Source organism: Bos javanicus, chromosome 3 (genome assembly GCF_032452875.1).
Source record: "Bos javanicus breed banteng chromosome 3, ARS-OSU_banteng_1.0, whole genome shotgun sequence".
Classification (NCBI taxonomy): Eukaryota; Metazoa; Chordata; class Mammalia; order Artiodactyla; family Bovidae; genus Bos; species Bos javanicus.
The window spans coordinates 108,449,633-108,466,608 of NC_083870.1; the positions used below are offsets into that span (position 1 = coordinate 108,449,633).

At 45.9% G+C, this 16,976-nt stretch overlaps 1 protein-coding gene across 1 annotated transcript; it reads right to left on the reverse strand.

The window, feature by feature from the left end:
• Window positions 1-1,848: 1,848 nt before the first annotated feature.
• CDCA8 (cell division cycle associated 8) lies at window positions 1,849-16,943 on the reverse strand. Its single transcript, XM_061412465.1, has 11 exons — window positions 16,841-16,943; window positions 16,552-16,664; window positions 16,284-16,412; window positions 14,415-14,455; window positions 12,319-12,391; window positions 10,001-10,083; window positions 7,335-7,399; window positions 6,368-6,463; window positions 5,187-5,313; window positions 4,336-4,422; window positions 1,849-3,150 (listed from the first exon to the last, which is right to left on the reverse strand). The coding sequence occupies exons 2-11, from the start codon at window positions 16,646-16,648 to the stop codon at window positions 3,106-3,108; spliced, it is 843 nt and encodes a 280-aa protein (XP_061268449.1). The 5' UTR covers window positions 16,649-16,664; window positions 16,841-16,943; the 3' UTR covers window positions 1,849-3,105.
• Window positions 16,944-16,976: the final 33 nt, after the last annotated feature.

The window sequence follows — 16,976 nt, forward strand, 5'->3', positions numbered from 1 at the left end:
CCCTGCTTATTTAACTTATATGCAGAGTACATCATGAGAAACGCTGGACTGGAAGATGCACAAGCTGGAATCAAGATTGCCGGGAGAAATATCAATCACCTCAGATATGCAGATGACACCACCCTTATGGCAGCAAGTGAAGAGGAACTAAAAAGCCTCTTGATGAAAGTGAAAGTGGAGAGTGAAAAAGTTGGCTTAAAGCTCAACATTCAGAAAACTAAGATCACGGCATCCGGTCCCATCACTTCATGGGAAATAGATGGGAAAACAGTGGAAACAGTGTCAGACTATTTTTTTGGGCTCCAAAATCACTGCAGATGGTGATTGCAGCCATGAAATTAAAAGACGCTTACTCCTTGGAAGGAAAGTTATGACCAACCTAGACAGCATATTCAAAAGCAGAGACATTACTTTGCCAACAAAGGTTCGTCTAGTCAAGGCTGTTTTTCCTGTGGTCATGTATGGATGTGAGAGTTGGACTGTGAAGAAGGCTGAACGCCCAAGAATTGATGCTTTTGAACTGTGGTGTTGGAGAAGACTCTTGAGAGTCCCTTGGACTGCAAGGAGATCCAACCAGTCCATTCTGAAGGAGATCAGCCCTGGGGTTTCTTTGGAAGGAATGATGCTCAAGCTGAAACTCCAGGACTTTGGCCATCTCATGCGAAGAGTTGACTCATTGGAAAAGACTCTGATGCTGGGACGGATTGGGGGCAAGAGGAGAAGGGGACGACAGAGGATGAGATGGCTGGATGGCATCACTGACTTGATGGACGTGAGTCTGAGTGAACTCCTGGAATTGGTGATGGACAGGGAGGCCTGGTGTGCTGCGATTCATGGGGTCACAAAGAGTCAGACACGACTGAGTGACTGAACTGAGTGAACATTTTTGTGAAATCTCACAATTTTTAAATTGTTAGCAATTAATTTGGAAAAAAATCTAAACTGTGAAAGTATGTTTGCTGGAACTCTTTGATTTGGGGTCTGGCAGTAAGGCTGACTTTTCTTTGCAGCATCCCAGCCCGGTGACAGTTCAGCCCTTGCTTTAAATCCTGGGAAGGGAAGCTCGTTCTCGTCTGCAGCCCTCACATGGGATGGACTGGTCCATCTTTGCCTATGACTGGTATTTACTCGGCACCTGTTACTACACATTCCCTGCAACTGGGTCCAGGCAGTGGTGCCAATGGAGTGAACTGGGGTGAGGTGGCCATGAGTAAAGGCTGTTGGATCCTCAGTGTTTCCTTGAGGTCAGGCTGTACTTAACCCTGCACCAGATGATGCAGGAAAGGGTAGAAGCCTCAGCTTTGGTGACTTGATCTCTTGAAATGAGTAACCGCTACTCTGAATGCTGTCATTGACTGAAGGGCCTTCCCCGGAAACTGTCACCACCACGGGCCTCCTAAACTGTGACCCGAGTCTGTCTGCTCTTCCACTGTGAGCCCCACCTCGATCATTTTAGTGAAAATGCCAGGAAGGCAGATCTGCCAGAGCCTGAAGCTTGGGAAGTGAGACGCCCCATCACTGAATCACTTGGGGCCCTGCTTTGTCCCTGGCTGACGAGACTTGCTACACAGGTAAACTATAGATACCCTGGTTGTTGTACCCCCAAGATGTAAATTTCCAGCTCGTGGAAAGAAGGCGTTGGGAGAAAACTTCTTGGGCTAGATTACCATGCCCTGCTTGGGGAGAGGGCCCCCTCTTTAGGTATCAGAGAGATTCTGCCTGAAGTAAAGGCTTTCACGTCTGTGGGAAGTAGCTGTTTGTGGACCCTCTGCTCTAATAGCTTCAGTCCCCAAACTATCTTTAGTCCAGGTATAGCATTTTGGAGATGATAGGCAAGTGGAGTATCAGTTAAAAACAAATCCAAATCCACACTTTATTGAAAACCGGTATCTTTCGGTAGCTCCGATCAGAATAAATCAGCTTACAGATACCACGACTCAGGAAGACAATATGTACAAAAGTCTCAGGAAAGGGAGAAAAAACAACTTGAAAAGAACATATCTTGGACAGGACTGGATTACTAGGATGGTCGTGTAGCAAAATAGTACAAAGTACGACAAAGAACCACATACACAACACTGTGCTCCCGAGCTGGGGGCAGGAACTCTCGGCTCCCACGTTCCTGGACCACATCCCATGATTCTTCGGGGCAGAAGGGCTGGTTGGGCCGCAGGGGTCTCCGTGCCCACTGGACAACCCACACCAGGGCAGAGGCCAAACGCACGGAATGAGGCCCCCAGACCAGCTACACTCACTCCCCCGTGAACCCCTTGTCTCTAAGAAGAGAGAAGCGCTTGGCAAAGTCTACAGAACTGGCAGAGACTAGAGAGCTTTGAGTTCAACTGCAGCCAGTCATGTAAAAAACCCCACACCAATCTAAACCCTACAATTCCCTTATCCAGATTCCCACTAACTGAACTAACTGGAGAGGTAGAGGAGCAAGATATGGAAACTGCCCTCAAACCAAGTTTTGGTCTTTGGTAAACAGGGATAATACACAATACTGGTCCACAAATCAGCTTGAGACAAAACTACTGGGCATGGCAGGCATAAGACCGCAGAGCCCCGGCAGTAGCCACCGCAGGAGGGAGGGGATGGGCACGGGGGGGAAGATGTGTCCTGCTGGGGTCACAGCTGTGGCTGGTCCTGGCCCCATCTGCACAGTCCCTTCCAGCTTCGGAGCCGCCCTCTTGTGGAGCTCCCTTCTTGGAGCTTACAGCTCCCAGCCTGGGAGCCCAGCTGCACAGGGCTCTCTGGTCAGAGTGATTGGCAGTCCTCCTGAGAACATGAGGTTCCTCTGAGTTGGGGCAGGGCAAAGAGGACACGGAGCTGCAGGAGGCAAAGACGGCTGCTCTAAGAGCAGGAAGGAGAATTCAGTTCAGAGAAGGGCAAGAAGTTTGGACTGTATGGACGCAGAGGCAGTGTCTTTGTCACCTGGCTTGGGAGGTGCCCAAAGCAAAGCTTCCTGAGTTCTCCAAGAGGAACACCACACCCTGCTCTGGAACTTCACACTCAAACAAACAGTAAGCCAAAAGGAAGAGGTTTCTTCAGGGTCCCAGAAGTGCCCACTAAAGGCCCCTCTTGTCCCGTCTTGGAAGAGCAGCTTCATTTTTGAGTTCGTATGGTGCCGCAGATTTGAGCAAGACGGTTCTGAAAGGAGAAGGAGAGGTCGTTCAGTGGGTGGTGCTGGGCAAACATACCCACCCATCCTTTAGTCTATTCAGGGAGCACTGACTCTGGGGCTGGGCCGGTCTGACTGAATCTCAGCTCTCCATCCTCTATTGGTACATGAACAAACTAGCCTTTCTGGAAGGCAGCTACGCTCACCGCTAGACCAACGCACACTGAACTAAACTTTCTGCATCTCTGTTTCTCATCTGAAGGAAAGCAGCAAAATGCCATCTCAGATGAGACAGTGAAGGCATCGTTTGGGAACAGCAATGCTGGAGGTCCAGCGTGATGAAGGATGTCACCAGGTTCGGGTGGCTGGTATGTGCCCAGCACCAGCCCGTGTTCCAAATGACACGTTTGAGAAAGCAGCTCCGCCCTCATCCGCTTCCTGGACATGCCCTTCACAGACCCTACCCCACCCCCCACCCAGAAGGGGGGCCAACAGCAGCCACGTTTGTGCTACATGTTCCCGTCCACCACACTAATCCAGCTGACAGGACCAGGGTGGCCTGTCTGACCAAAGCTGAGAACGGAATTGCAGATTCTTCCCCTTGAGAATTTAACTGAGGACTAACACTGGACAGCCCATGCTGGGCAGTGGAGTAGGGAGTGCGACTACCCAGAACCGCATGCAGACCCAAGGTAGGGGGAGGAGAACCAACAGCCTCATGGAGAAGGTGATATTCTGCTTAGGGGGGAAGGACAGGTGCAGGAGAAATGAGTGCTTGGGCCCCAAAGACAGAGGAGATGAAGGAGCTGACGCAGCAGAGCAGAGCCCCGTCAGCCCCTGGCACTGTGGTCCCACTGCCCAGAGGGCCTGGCTGGCCAGCACGCTCTGATTCTGTGGGAGTCCTTGGAACAGGCTCCTCACCCTGTTCCTGAGGGCAACTGCTGTGCCATAACATACAGAAACCAACTGCCCGAATGAAGCAGAGTTTTGATTTTCTTGTAGAACTTCTGTGGTAGGCACTCTGGGTTGGATCAAAACTCAACATCAGTTTAGGGACAGAACTGCTGCTAGGTAAGCAGGAGAACCTAGCATCAAAATTCCTTGGGGGAAACAGTTGTAAGTGTAAAGCACCAGCCCAGACCCAAAAGGCAATCCTAAGAATGGCTAAACCCAGAAGGCTCCACCCTGTGTGTGGAGAGGAGCGTGAGACTTACAGAGAGCTTCTTAATGTTTCCCAGGGCCTCTGGATCCAGTTGTGCGATATCGATCCTCTGCAAGTCACTGGCCAATAACCGCATGCTCTGTGGGGAGGGGAGAGGGTTAAAGTGGCTGGTCCCTCAGAGCAGGAACGTCTGCCAGCAGCCCAGGGTGCCCTGGGGGGTCCCCTTGATGTCCTGCACTTGTAGGGGGTGGGTGGCAAGGCAAGCAGGAGGGGTGTTAGTCCCAAGGAGACAGTGATGTTGGCGTTTATCACTGGGTCAGTGGCTGGATCAGCTGAAGACAAGGGGTGCACGTTAGCTTAGAAATGCCCTGCAGACCTCATGTGAGATAAACCACCCACTCCGTCCCTGAGCGGAGGTCAGCAACTTGCTCTGCTCTGCCTGCTTCAGACTCCTCAAAGTTACACCAAGTGGAAGACCCTCGCACTCCCCTTTCTAGACTAAGCATGCACCCTGACAGTGCCATCCTTTGCACACCCTCTAAAATCTCCCTTACTGCACACATCACATGCTATGTTATTGTTCATTGGGAGCCTAGCTTGACTACCAACTGCTACTCAAGGGCAGGAATGTCTTCCACATCTTGAACCTGCTATTAATACAAGATAGGTGGGCCTATGTTAGCTGATGAACAAATGGAACCCAGAGCTGGGCAAGAATCTTCCCAGTCTGGAGCTCTACCCTGGGAGAGGGAATGGTTCTGAGTACTACAGAAGTGTGGAGATGACGAGCCAGGCAACCAAAAGACTTTGGGTTCCGGGAGAGAAGTGGGTGATGGTCAGGAGAAAGAAATGGTGAGTAAGCAGCACACCGTGACCTGACCCACCCTTCCCTGGAACACTTACCTCTCCGCCTCCCACTGGCACAGTGAGGAATATCTCTTTGCTGTCGGCAAGAGGGCTGCCATTCACAGAGACATTGTAAATCCGCTCTCTGGCTGCTGGAGTACGCAGGCCCGGGGTCTTGAAGATCCTATAAAGTGGGAAAATCTCTGTAAAGATGGCTTGGCAGATTGAATGACACCAGGCGCTACGAGCCCTTCCAAACCCAATCTGGCCTCAAGCTGCAGTTTTCAAATCACACATTTCTAAGAAGGCATGTTCTAAATTTAGGGTTAAAAAGCAGTAATGACTCAACACAGCTGGAGAAAGGAGGCTGTAATTATCAAACATACATCTAGCAAAAGTAAATTCTTATCCATGTAAATTTTAGGTTCAAAGCTCCATGTGGAGAACAGTCACCCACCCATCCATCCATCCACAAAGCCAGAAACAAACAGTGGCTAATATATTTCCAAGAGTGGCTATGTGCTTCCATCAGGAGAAATTTTCCAGGGTCAAAGGAGGATGACTTTCTTGAGATCTTTAAAGTGCTTCCATCTCTTTTTCCCTAAATGTCCTTTGCTATACACTCATGAAAAAAACAAAAAAGTTAAGGAGGAGTGAGAATTAGAAGGTAGGTCTTCCTCACTCTCCCACTCCAGAGATAAGCACGCTCAGTTCCTTATGCGTCCCTCCAGAAACTATCAAATGGGATCACCTAGGACATGCTGCTCTGCCACCTCTTTGGAGAGGCTCCTGACCATGAATCAGCACATGCAGAGCCATTTATTTTTTAATGGCTACACAGCATCTCCTATCTAGTTGACCAGCACTGTAGAAGGGATTAATTTATGCTGTAAGAACATCCTTATTTATATTGGCCTCCCAAAAGATGGTGTTAATTTTCACTCCTATCAAGGGTATGGGAAGAGTACCTACTAACTTAAACTTAATCAGAATCAGAAAAGACCAAAATAGTCACTAGAGGCCTCCAAGTCATCAGGGACAGACTGGTCTCCTCCCTCTCATAAGATAAACGATCATTTTGCCACTGAAAACAGGCGAACCTACTCTCAGGGGAGAGGCAAACATTAGGAAACACTCCTGAGTGAGGCTTTCCAGTATTTTCTTAAATACCCTTCTTTTCTGACAAATGTCAAGTATTGGGCTCCCATCAAAATCCAACCGCTGCTGCCAGTACTCACCTTGAGTCAAACCTGGGTGTCAGGCCCGGAGTTGGTTTCACCAGAGACAACTCCAGTCGGCCCACAGCTGGGGTAACGGTGGCGTAATGGCTTGACCTACGGGAGAGACATGGCCATTAGGTGCACCAACTCTCAGGTCCAATGACTGCAGCCGTAGAGGCAGGTAACACTGAGCATGTCAGAGCCTGTCCTGGGCGCCTTCCACACATTAGTTCGTGTAGCCTCTTCACCACCCTGTGAGACGCACCATTATCCTCATTTCCACATGCAGAAACTTGGGGATATTAGGGCAGAGCCAGAACCCTGAACCCAGGCAGTCTGCCTCCAGAATCTGACTTCTCAATCAAGCTAAGGGAATGAGAGGAAGGAGACAGCCCCTCTGCACCCTGTAGGCCCCCTAGTTGGAGCTCCTGTCCTCTTGCCAGACAGCTCCCACTGCCCAGGGAGAAGAGAGAGGAGCTCACTCTTCACAGACCCGCTCCAGTGACTCCTTTCCTGAGCCCATTAAGAGGCAGCCCCCTCCCCCACCATCCCAGCATAAGAAATTCAAGTCCATGGTGAGTCATTGCTTAGCAGGACCAGGAGGAATTTTTCAAGAAACTAACCACAGGTAGGTGATAGCCACTTTGTGACTAACCATGTGGGTAGCTCTACACACGGACTGTCTGGCAACTGAACAAAATATGCAGTGCTTACTGTATGTTTTTGTGTCTTATTAATCTCCCTGTTTGCATTTTAAAAAAAAGGGTGGTGGTGGGGAGACAGAGAACATGGGCAGAAGAACCAGAGAAGGTGTTGGGTCAGACAGTTTCTAGAGGCCCCCCAAGCTCAGATACTGGTGGATTCGATGATGTGAAACTCTACTTGAAAACAAGTCACAAAAGCCCCTTTACCGCCCATTCCTGCCATGATGAATGTGGCTCTCCAATAAAACCAAAAGCACATCTGAATTTGGAAAACCTGTTACCTTTTATTTTTGCCTTTCCCTTGTATGGACTGGGTTCTTTTCTTGGATGGAGGACACCTTTTAGCCTGAAGTCACAAACAAATGAAACTGAGGTTAAAAAAAGCCCCACAAGGGGGAAAGGTTAGGGAGAAGGATACCAGCTCTGGAAAAGAACTGAGTATCTGAACATCAGAAGGTATAACTTACAGAACTCACAGTGACTTAAATAATTCAGAGCAGAATTGGTCAACTAAGAATTATACTGCCTGAGTCTTCCAATTAGAGGACTTTGACCAAGATTAAAGGTAAGTGCCTTTTGAACTGAGTGCAGCTTGGTTGGTTGCCCTACCCTGCTCCCACCCCCTCATACAGCATTGCTGTGACAGTCACTAAGGGCACCCAGGTGCCCAGCACAAGGAACCCTCAGCAGCCCTCACCCTTGCCGAACCCCTGGAGGTACCTGACAAGAGTCACTTTTTACCTTCTGATGATCCTCCTCCCTTGTTCCAAAGATCGACCCACCACCCTTGCTTTCCTGGCTGGCCTTCTTCTCTGCAGGCTGCCTCACGAGCTCCTCTTTCTACCTTCCCTCCAGGGTCCACCCTCAGCCTGCCCTCCACATTCTCCCCGTACAACCTCACTGACCCCCCTGCTGGGACAACCACCTAAAGATCTGAGAATCGGTGTCTCTCAGTCTCTTACTTCTGCCTGAGCTCCAGGCTGAGATTTCTGTCAGGGCTAGACATGCTGGAGAAGTGTTACACACTCAGCAGGTCCAACAACTGGCATACTAACTGCTGCCCTTTGCCCTGGCCCAGCACCCCTCCTCCTCCCATGCCCCCCACCAGGGGGCGGTTCCCTAAGCCAGGAACCACCTGGTCGTCTCAGGTCGCTCCTTCCCTCCACCAATCTTGCCCACTCTGCTTTGTAAACCTTATCCCTTCTCTTTTCACAGGGTCAGGGCCTCAGTTCAAGAATTACAGCAGCCCCTGCATAGAAATCAATAAAGCTAGAACACACCCTCACACTGTGCAAAAAAATAAATGCAAAATGGCTTAAAGACAAACATGACATGCCACCTTAAAACTCTTAGAAGAGAGCACAGGCAAAACAGTCTCTGACATAAATTGTACCAATGTGTTCTTAGGTCAGTCTCCCAAGACAACAGAAAGAAAAATAAACAGATGGGACTGAATTTTGGGACTTACAAATTTTGCACAGCAAAGGAAACATTAAAAAAAAAAAACACAAACCTACAGAATGGAAGAAAATATTTGTAAATGATGCCACAGACAAGGGCTTAATCTCCAAAATATACAAACAGCTCATACAACTCAACCACAAAAAACTAAACAACCCAATCGAAAAATGGGCAGAAGACCTTAAGACTTTAACAGACATTTCTCCAAAGATGGCCAGTAGGCGTATGAAAAGATGCTCGTCATCACTAATAATTAGAGAAATACAAACCAAAACTACGAGGTACCTCCTCATACTAGTCAGAATGACACCGCTAAAAAGTCTACAGATGATAAATGCTGGACAGTGTGGAGAAAAGGGAACCCTTCTACACTGCTGGTGGGAATGTAAGTTGGTGCAGCCATTATGGAAAACAGCGTGAGGCTCCTCAGAAAACTAAAAGCACAATGACATTCTGATCCAGCAACCCCACTCCTGGGCACATACCTGGACAAAACTATAATTCAAACAGATGCATGCACCCCCGTGTTCACGGCAGCACTATTCACAACAGCCAGTGCGTGGAAGCCACCTAAGTGACCATCGGCAGATGAATGGAGGAAGATGTGGTACATACACAATGGAATACTACTTGGCCACAAAAAAGAACACCACAATGCCATTTGTGGCAACATGGATGCAACAAGAGACCATCATACTAAGTGAATAAGTCAGAGAAAGACCACATATATATCACATGTGGTATCTAAAATATGGCGCAAATTAACATATCTGCAAAACAGAAACAGACTCAGACACAGAGAACTGAACTGTGGTTGCCAGGGGGGCAGCAGGTGGAGGAGAGGAGGACTGGGAGTTTGGGATTAGCATACATAAACTATTAGATGTGAGGTGGATAAACAAGGTCCTACGTACAGCACAGGGAACTATATTCAATACGCTGTGACAAAGCATAATGGAAAAGAATATTTAAAGAGAATGCCTATAGGATATAACTGAGTCACTCTGCTGTACAGCAGAGATTTACACAACATTGTAAATCAGCTATACTTCAATTAAACAAAATAATAAAGCTTCCCAACTGGTTCCCTTGTCTCTAATTTTCTCTCTCTCGTTTATCCTGAATGCTGTTCTGAAATACCTATCCATCGCGTCACTTACCATGACCTATCTCATGAAATCACAACCTCTAAGCTTGGCTCACGAGACCACTGCTTTCCCCAGATTACCCTCACAGCTCATGTCCTTGCCACCACACCAAACCGCTTCCTGTTCCTCAAAGGGCACTTTCATACCTCTTCCTGGAATTCCCTTCCTTTTCTTCTCCAGCTAGTGAAATTTCACTCATTTTAAAAGCTGTGTCCTAAGAGGAATGGTAAAACTTCCAGGGGCAGTGGGGTACGGTAGTGATAAAGGAGGCATACTATATTTTAAGTATTCCCTTGCCTGCTGAGAGGCTCCCGCCCCAAATGTGGGTGCCTACTTACTCTTGCAGTTTGAGGGTTCTTATTGTTATTTTCTTCCTCCTCTTCTTCCACTATCATCTCATCCACTTGCATTACCTTCCGTGCTGCAAGAGTTTTAACAGAGTGATATTTCTCATGTGAATAAACTTTTATGCATTCACATTTCTTATAGGAAATAAAACTTGAGCAATCTTAGGTTGTAATCAAGAAAGAGATCCAAAAGAAAGATGATTAAAAAAAAAAAAGGATTTAGCCACACACACACACACACACACACAAGGTCTCAGAGTGGTTAAAAAACCCTCTATGGTGCTTTGTATGGGCAGCCCAGCATTCTGATTAAGAATGCAGACCCCAGAGCCAGACAGCCTTGAGCCTGAGGCCTGATCCTGCCTCTGACTATGCCACATGGTTTTCACCGCAACTCTCAATTTCTTCTTCTATAAAACGGAGGAGACACTTCATGGGGATATGACGAGACATGGAATGCATGCTCCACAAAAATGGCGTCTTTGTTACTCATCCCAAAGTCTAGAATTGTGCCTACAAGTGCTTATTAAATATTTGTGGGATGAATGAATGTAAAGTCCCTTGAATGATACTGAACACATTATAAGTATTAATGTTCAGTCGCTAAGTTGTGTCCAACTCTTTTCAACCCCATGGACTGCTGTATGCCAGGCTTCCCGGTCCTTCACTATCTTTCAAGATTGCTCAAATTCACGTCCATTGAGTCAGTGTTGCTATCTAACCATCTCATCCTCTGTAGCCCTCTTCTTCAATCTTTCCCAGCATCAGGGTCTTTTCTAATGAGTTAGCTCTTCGCATCAGGTGGCCAAAATATTGGAACTTCAGCTTCAGCTCAGGCCTTCCAGTAGATATTCAGGGTTGATTTCCTTTAGGATTGACTGGTTTGATCTCCTTGCTGTCCGCAGAATTCTAGAGTCCTCTCTAACAACACAATTCTAAAGCATCAATTCTTCCGTGTTCAGCTTTCTTTATGATCCAGCTCTCACATCTGTACATGACTACTTGGCAAAGTGATATCTTTACTTTTTAACATACTGTCTAGATTAGTCATAGCTTTCGTTCCAAGGAGCAAGTGTCTTTTAATTTCATGGCGGCAGTCAGCATCCACAGTGACTCTGGAGACCAAGAAAATAAAATCTGTCACTGTTTCTACTTTTTCCCCTTCTAATTACCATGAAGTAATGGGACTGGATGCCATGATCTTAGTTTTTTAAATGTTATTACTATTTATTATAATAAAATACTATTTATAAATAATAAGTTATTACAATTATCATTTTAAAAGGGAAAGGAATATGAGGGATGTTTAAGATGGATGATTCAAGAGGAAGTAATACCAGTTTTTAATATTTAAGGGGTTGTCATATGGAAGACAGCTCTGCGGGACCTCAAAGAACAGAAGCAGTATCAATATGTAGATACCACAAGGAAACTTTGGTTCAAAATTAGAAAAAATGTTCTAACCATTCCAGCTGTCTATCATTGAAAGGGAGTGTCTCATTGCTAAATACATTCAACCACAGGCTAGAAAATCCTAAGCAGGGATTCCATAGAGAAATTTAACTGAGGGGAAAGAGTTCAATGAATTTTAAGCTTTTTTTCCTGACACAAATAAGAATACAAATATATTTATCTTAAAAAAAAAAAAAAAAGGTAAGCTGGAATAAACATTGAGTGGTATTTTAGGCCTGGCCCAGTAGAGAAGGTGCTGCCTGATGGGCAGCCTTAAGCCCAGAGCTTAAGGTCAGTGACAGCATGTCCCTTGGAGAGCCCATCCTGGCCTGAATCTGTGCTCACTAATTACAGTCAGCGTCCCCAAACTTTCCCTCTAATATAGTGTTTCCCCGAGTGTGGGGCGTGTATGGGGGAGAATTTTTCATGGATGGGGCAGTGAACTGAGTAGCATGGAATGACAGGCTGAGAAAGTTGGTCCTTTCACAGTTCTCTTTCAACCCTTCTGCTCACATCAGGGAGTCTTGGCTGGCACTGCCACGTCTTGTCACACCTCTCCAAACCTCGCTCGCCTCTCTCTCAGGGAAGGAAGCAGGCAACAATGTTTGGTTTCCAGCACAGCTTTTGTTTTTCTTCTTTCATTTTAGCTCACAAATTGGTCTGAAGAGTTCAGTTAGTTATCAGTCTTCATATAATTAACTGAATGCAGAGGACAAAATCAAATTTTTGGATTTTCGAGACTGAGGACCAGGCATTAGAGGGAAGAGACTCCTCCAAGGAGGCCTCCCCGAGCAGCCAGCTAACTACACTGGGCCTTCGCTCTCTCACTTCAACAAGGGGTTTTGAAAAGTACTCACTTTTGGCAAGTTTCAGGGGTGTCCGAGTAGCTTCTGCTGTTAATTTGTTTATTTCTGTGATATCCAAGTCCGCCTGTGCCAAACACAGTCCGAAAACACCAGGTATATTCCATCAAATGTGAGGAACAATATTTTAAGATTAAAAACAACTTAAAAAACCATATTCTTTGATACATACAAAAGATTATGTTACTTATAACACAAAATACTGAACTCCCATAAATCCACCATACAACCAAAGACCCAAAACACTGCCAGTTACTTGCTTCCGGCTATGTACTTTTCCCTGTACTATTTCTTTGCCTCTCCTCAGAAGGCGACTAGTGTCCTGATTCTGTCATTCCTTAGAGATAACCACTATCACTCCATTTGCCTGAAAGAAAGTGTGGGTGTATGTATATTTCTCCACAAATGTCTACGTGCTTAAACAATATTTTGTTGGTTCTGCTTTTGACCACTGTTTGTGATTGAAATTAGTTTTCACTGCTATGTAATACCTGTCACAATGGACTGGTCCAGTCTCCTGTCAATAGTATTTTGCTATTACAAACACTACTGCTTTGAACTCTTATAGCTGTGTCTGATGCACGCATGTCCAGGTTTACTCTTGGCTGTATACTTAGGGATAGGGCATCAGAGAGTTGCAGGGTACACAGGTGTTCAGGCTTAATATTATGCAAAATTGTTTTCCAAAGTGATTGTACTTGTTTACATGCAAGGAGCAAACAGTACAAGTTTCAAATGACCCATATTCTCTACAACACTTGATGCTATGTCAGTCTTCTCATCCCACCCCCAGCTTTATTGAGGTATAATTGACAAATATGATTCTAACACATTTAAAGTGTTACGAGGGTGAGATGTATGGAGAGAGTAACATGGGAACTTACATTACCATATGTAAAACAGATAGCAAATGGGAATTAGTTGTATGTCTCAGGGAACTCAAACAGGGGCTCTGTACCAAACTAAGGGTGTGGGATGGGGAGGAAAATGAGAGGGAGGTTCAAGAGGAAGGGGATATATGTATGCCTATGGCTGATTCATGTTAAGGTTTGACAGAAAACAACAAAATTCTGAAAGCAATTATCCTTCAATTAAATAAATTTAAAAAATGCCTATATATATAAAAGAAGTGTTACACATACACATTGTGAAATGATTATCACAATCAAGTTAATTAATGCACCTATCACACAGTTACCTTAAAAGAATTTTTTTTAAGTCTAGAGGGCCAAATGTTTTTCTGCTATGCTCCTGTACCCTTCAAAAAGGCTTCCAGTCACCATTCTAATTAAGTTTATTCCCAATGGTAACTATCTATATGTATGGGAATAGCCAAAAGCAGGCATGCTTCACAAGCCTTTTCTTGTAGGGCACACTAAGTATCAGAATAGCCATTACAAACAAGGAACGACACAGTTTCATCTCTGGATTGGTAGAGACTACATGGAGTACTCAGACAAGGATTCTGAGGCTGTCGGGGCTTAGCAAGAAGCTGTGCCGTGCTAGAGAGATGAGCGGTGTCTGAAATGGAGGATGATTCAGTAGTCATAGTGGCTACTGAACAAATGACTCATGGCTAATGTGTCTGAGGAACTGAATATTTTATGAATTTTAATTAAAGTTACATGTGGCTGGTGGCTATTGTAACAGGCAGTACTGATCTAAACTCTATTCTGCCTCCCCATCATACTGCCTTCAGTCCTAGTAATCATGGCAGGGGGAAGAAGGTGAGAGGGGGTGGGGAATCCTGAGAGTCCCAAGCAAGAGCACAGCTTCTAGAGTATGATGTGAAAAGGCAACAGTCTCTTTGTCCCCTAGCAGGCCAGGGGTTTAAAGGAACTTGGCTTTCTACTTCACCTGCAAAGATCAGGGCAAAGAGCTGCAAGGAACCTGCCCAAAATAGGACTATTTCTCTATAAACCTTGGAACTACTTGGCCTTCATGTACTCAGCATTCAACAACTATAATCTTTTAGTTGACATCAGTAATGTCCCCTCTGGAACTTGGTCCACAGTCAGCACCCACCATTGAATTTTGTGGACGGACTAAACTTAAAACTAACCAAGAGTTCAAAAATAGAAGTCACTTACTGTTGCTGCTTCTTCCAGGGCCCGCTTGTTTCCTCCAAGGGCTTTAAAAAGAACAATTTGCTTGGTTACTAGATTTTAATAATTAACAAACTATTTTCCCTAATATGACCACTTATCTTACACTGGACCAGATTAAGTCCTTGGTCCAACATTCAGGAGCCTCTACAACCTAGTCTAATCTTTCCCCAAGCTTGACTGTTCCCTTCATGACTTACTACAAGTTCCACTACACCAAAGTGACTGTTATTTCCCAAATGTGCCACTGTCTCTCATGACTGAGTGTTCTGATAGTTATTTCTCCCGCCTGAAATAATCCCCTGCACTCTACAAATTTGGAATTCATCTTTCAAAACCCAGCTCAAACCCAAAACTCTGCTTATTTTTCTCTCACAGCAGATTGCTGCAATGTGTTGAGTTAGTTGCTCACGATCATCATATCCAACAACTACTCAAGGCTGTAGAAGTGCCCAACCCTGCCTTGAACTGAACTCGAGGACAAAAATAACATCCACAGCTCCTGGTAAAAAATATGTCATCAGTATGTATGATGTAAATGTGTACTGAATGAAGAGATCTTCGCAAGATTTAGATGTAGAATAAAAACTTAGGTTAGAGTCCTCCTGCTGGAAGTGCTGGTAGTATCCTGTGTAACAGTTAAGAACTCAGACTTTGGAACCAGAATGCCTACATTCAAATATGTCACTCAGTGGCTTATGAGACTTTGAGCAAACAATCTCTGTGCTTTAATCTTGTCAGCTACAAAACAGGAATAAAACCAACAACTAATATGTTTGTTTTGAGGATGAAATCAGTTAATATATGGAAAACACTTGGTTTTTCAGTTAACATTGGAAAACACAATGCCTGTCTGGCATAGAAAGCACTATATAAATGTGCTTACTGACCACTACTTTATTCTCTTTTGTAGTACTTATAATTTTAAATATATAATCATGTCCAAATTTTTAGAACAAGTCTTCTCTACTAACTTGTAAGTTCCTGGAGGCAAGGATAATGTCTGTTTTATTTCCCAATGCATCTTCAGCACCCAATATTGTGACTAACACATGCTCAATGAATATTTATAGAAATGCAAAAATAGATTAATAAATAAAAGAGAAAGTCCAAAAGGATCACTAAATGACATCTATGTGAGCAGAACATGCATTTCTATCCAGGTAGCAGGCTACCTAGTGGGTAATTAATCATAAGAAAATAGTAAAAGGGTAACCCAGCAAAAGGACAGCCTCTTGCATTTCTCTGGACGTTTAACCAGGGGGTAGGGTAGGGAACAGGGTGGGGTTTTCCTCTGGCCAGGAAAACTCTTCGAGTCCTTGCACTTTGCAATTTGTTTGCCAGTGTATAAACTGGTGATTTCCATAAGCTGCAGAAAGAGCTGGTTGGAGTTATCCTTCCATCTGTGCTCTAGTAACAAATTATTCATTCATTCACTTTTAAATGGTTAGATAAAATACCACCCCCCTCAAAAAAAGAGTATTTCATGACACATGAAATCTGTCAAATTCACATTTCAGTGTTTCCATAAATAGATTTCTGTTGGAAAACAGCTATGCCCATTCATTACAGCTGTTTTGGAACTATAACAGCAAAGTTGAGTAGTTTGGACAGAGAACCTTCTGGCCTACAAAGCCTAAAATAGTTACTATCTCTTCCTTTAGAGAAAACATTTGCCTGCCTGCAGAGAAAGATGAGGGAAAGTGCTAAGAAAAAATCAGGGAGGTGAGACAGGGATTGGGGAGGGGTAGGACTGCAATTTCCTTCTAAGACCTCACTGAGAAGATAAAAGCTGCCATGGTAACCACAGAAGGGCTCCAGGCCGAGGCCTGGGGAAAGATCAGGAGCTCTTACCGAAGTATTCGAGCCAGTTCATCTCGCGCAGCGCCTTGGGGAGTCGCAGGATCTCAATGTTGTACAGGTTATCCAACTCTTTGAGGAGGTTCTGCCTGTCTGACTGAATTTGCTTGGATCGCATTTGCACTGCGAGAGGGCAGAGAGGACACGGCACGGGTCACCCCGCGGGGAAAAGGTTTCCGGAATTCCTGGTGCCCGAGTCCCAGTCCTCCAGCACCCCGCGATTGCCCCAGGTGACCGCGACCACCCGGGCTTCGCCCCTTACCTTCACGGTCGAAGTCCTTAAGAAAGGAGGCGAGCTTTCGGTTCCGCAGCGCGTTGGTCTTGGCCACCCGACTGCCGCCCTTCCTAGACGGAGCCATGGCGCTTCGATGGAGGCTGCGGGGAGCGAGGGGCGGAGGCACAAGGCGTCAGCAGCGGAGATGGTGAAGGAGAGGGGGCCGCAAGCGGGCGGGGGAAGGTGGAGGCAGGGGAGGGTGGAAGCCCCCCAGGGGGTTTGAATGGGGACCCCTGCCCTTCCGGGCCCGGGCATAAAGGATTCGCGAGGCACCCACCTGCAGGTTCTGAAACCCGGGCTGAGGAAAAACCTGGTTGCTTCAGCTGAGAAGGAGCGGCTCCGAGACTAACGCGACGTGAGACCGCCGCCACCAAATTCAAACTGCCAAAGGCTGGCCAATAAATAGCCGCCGT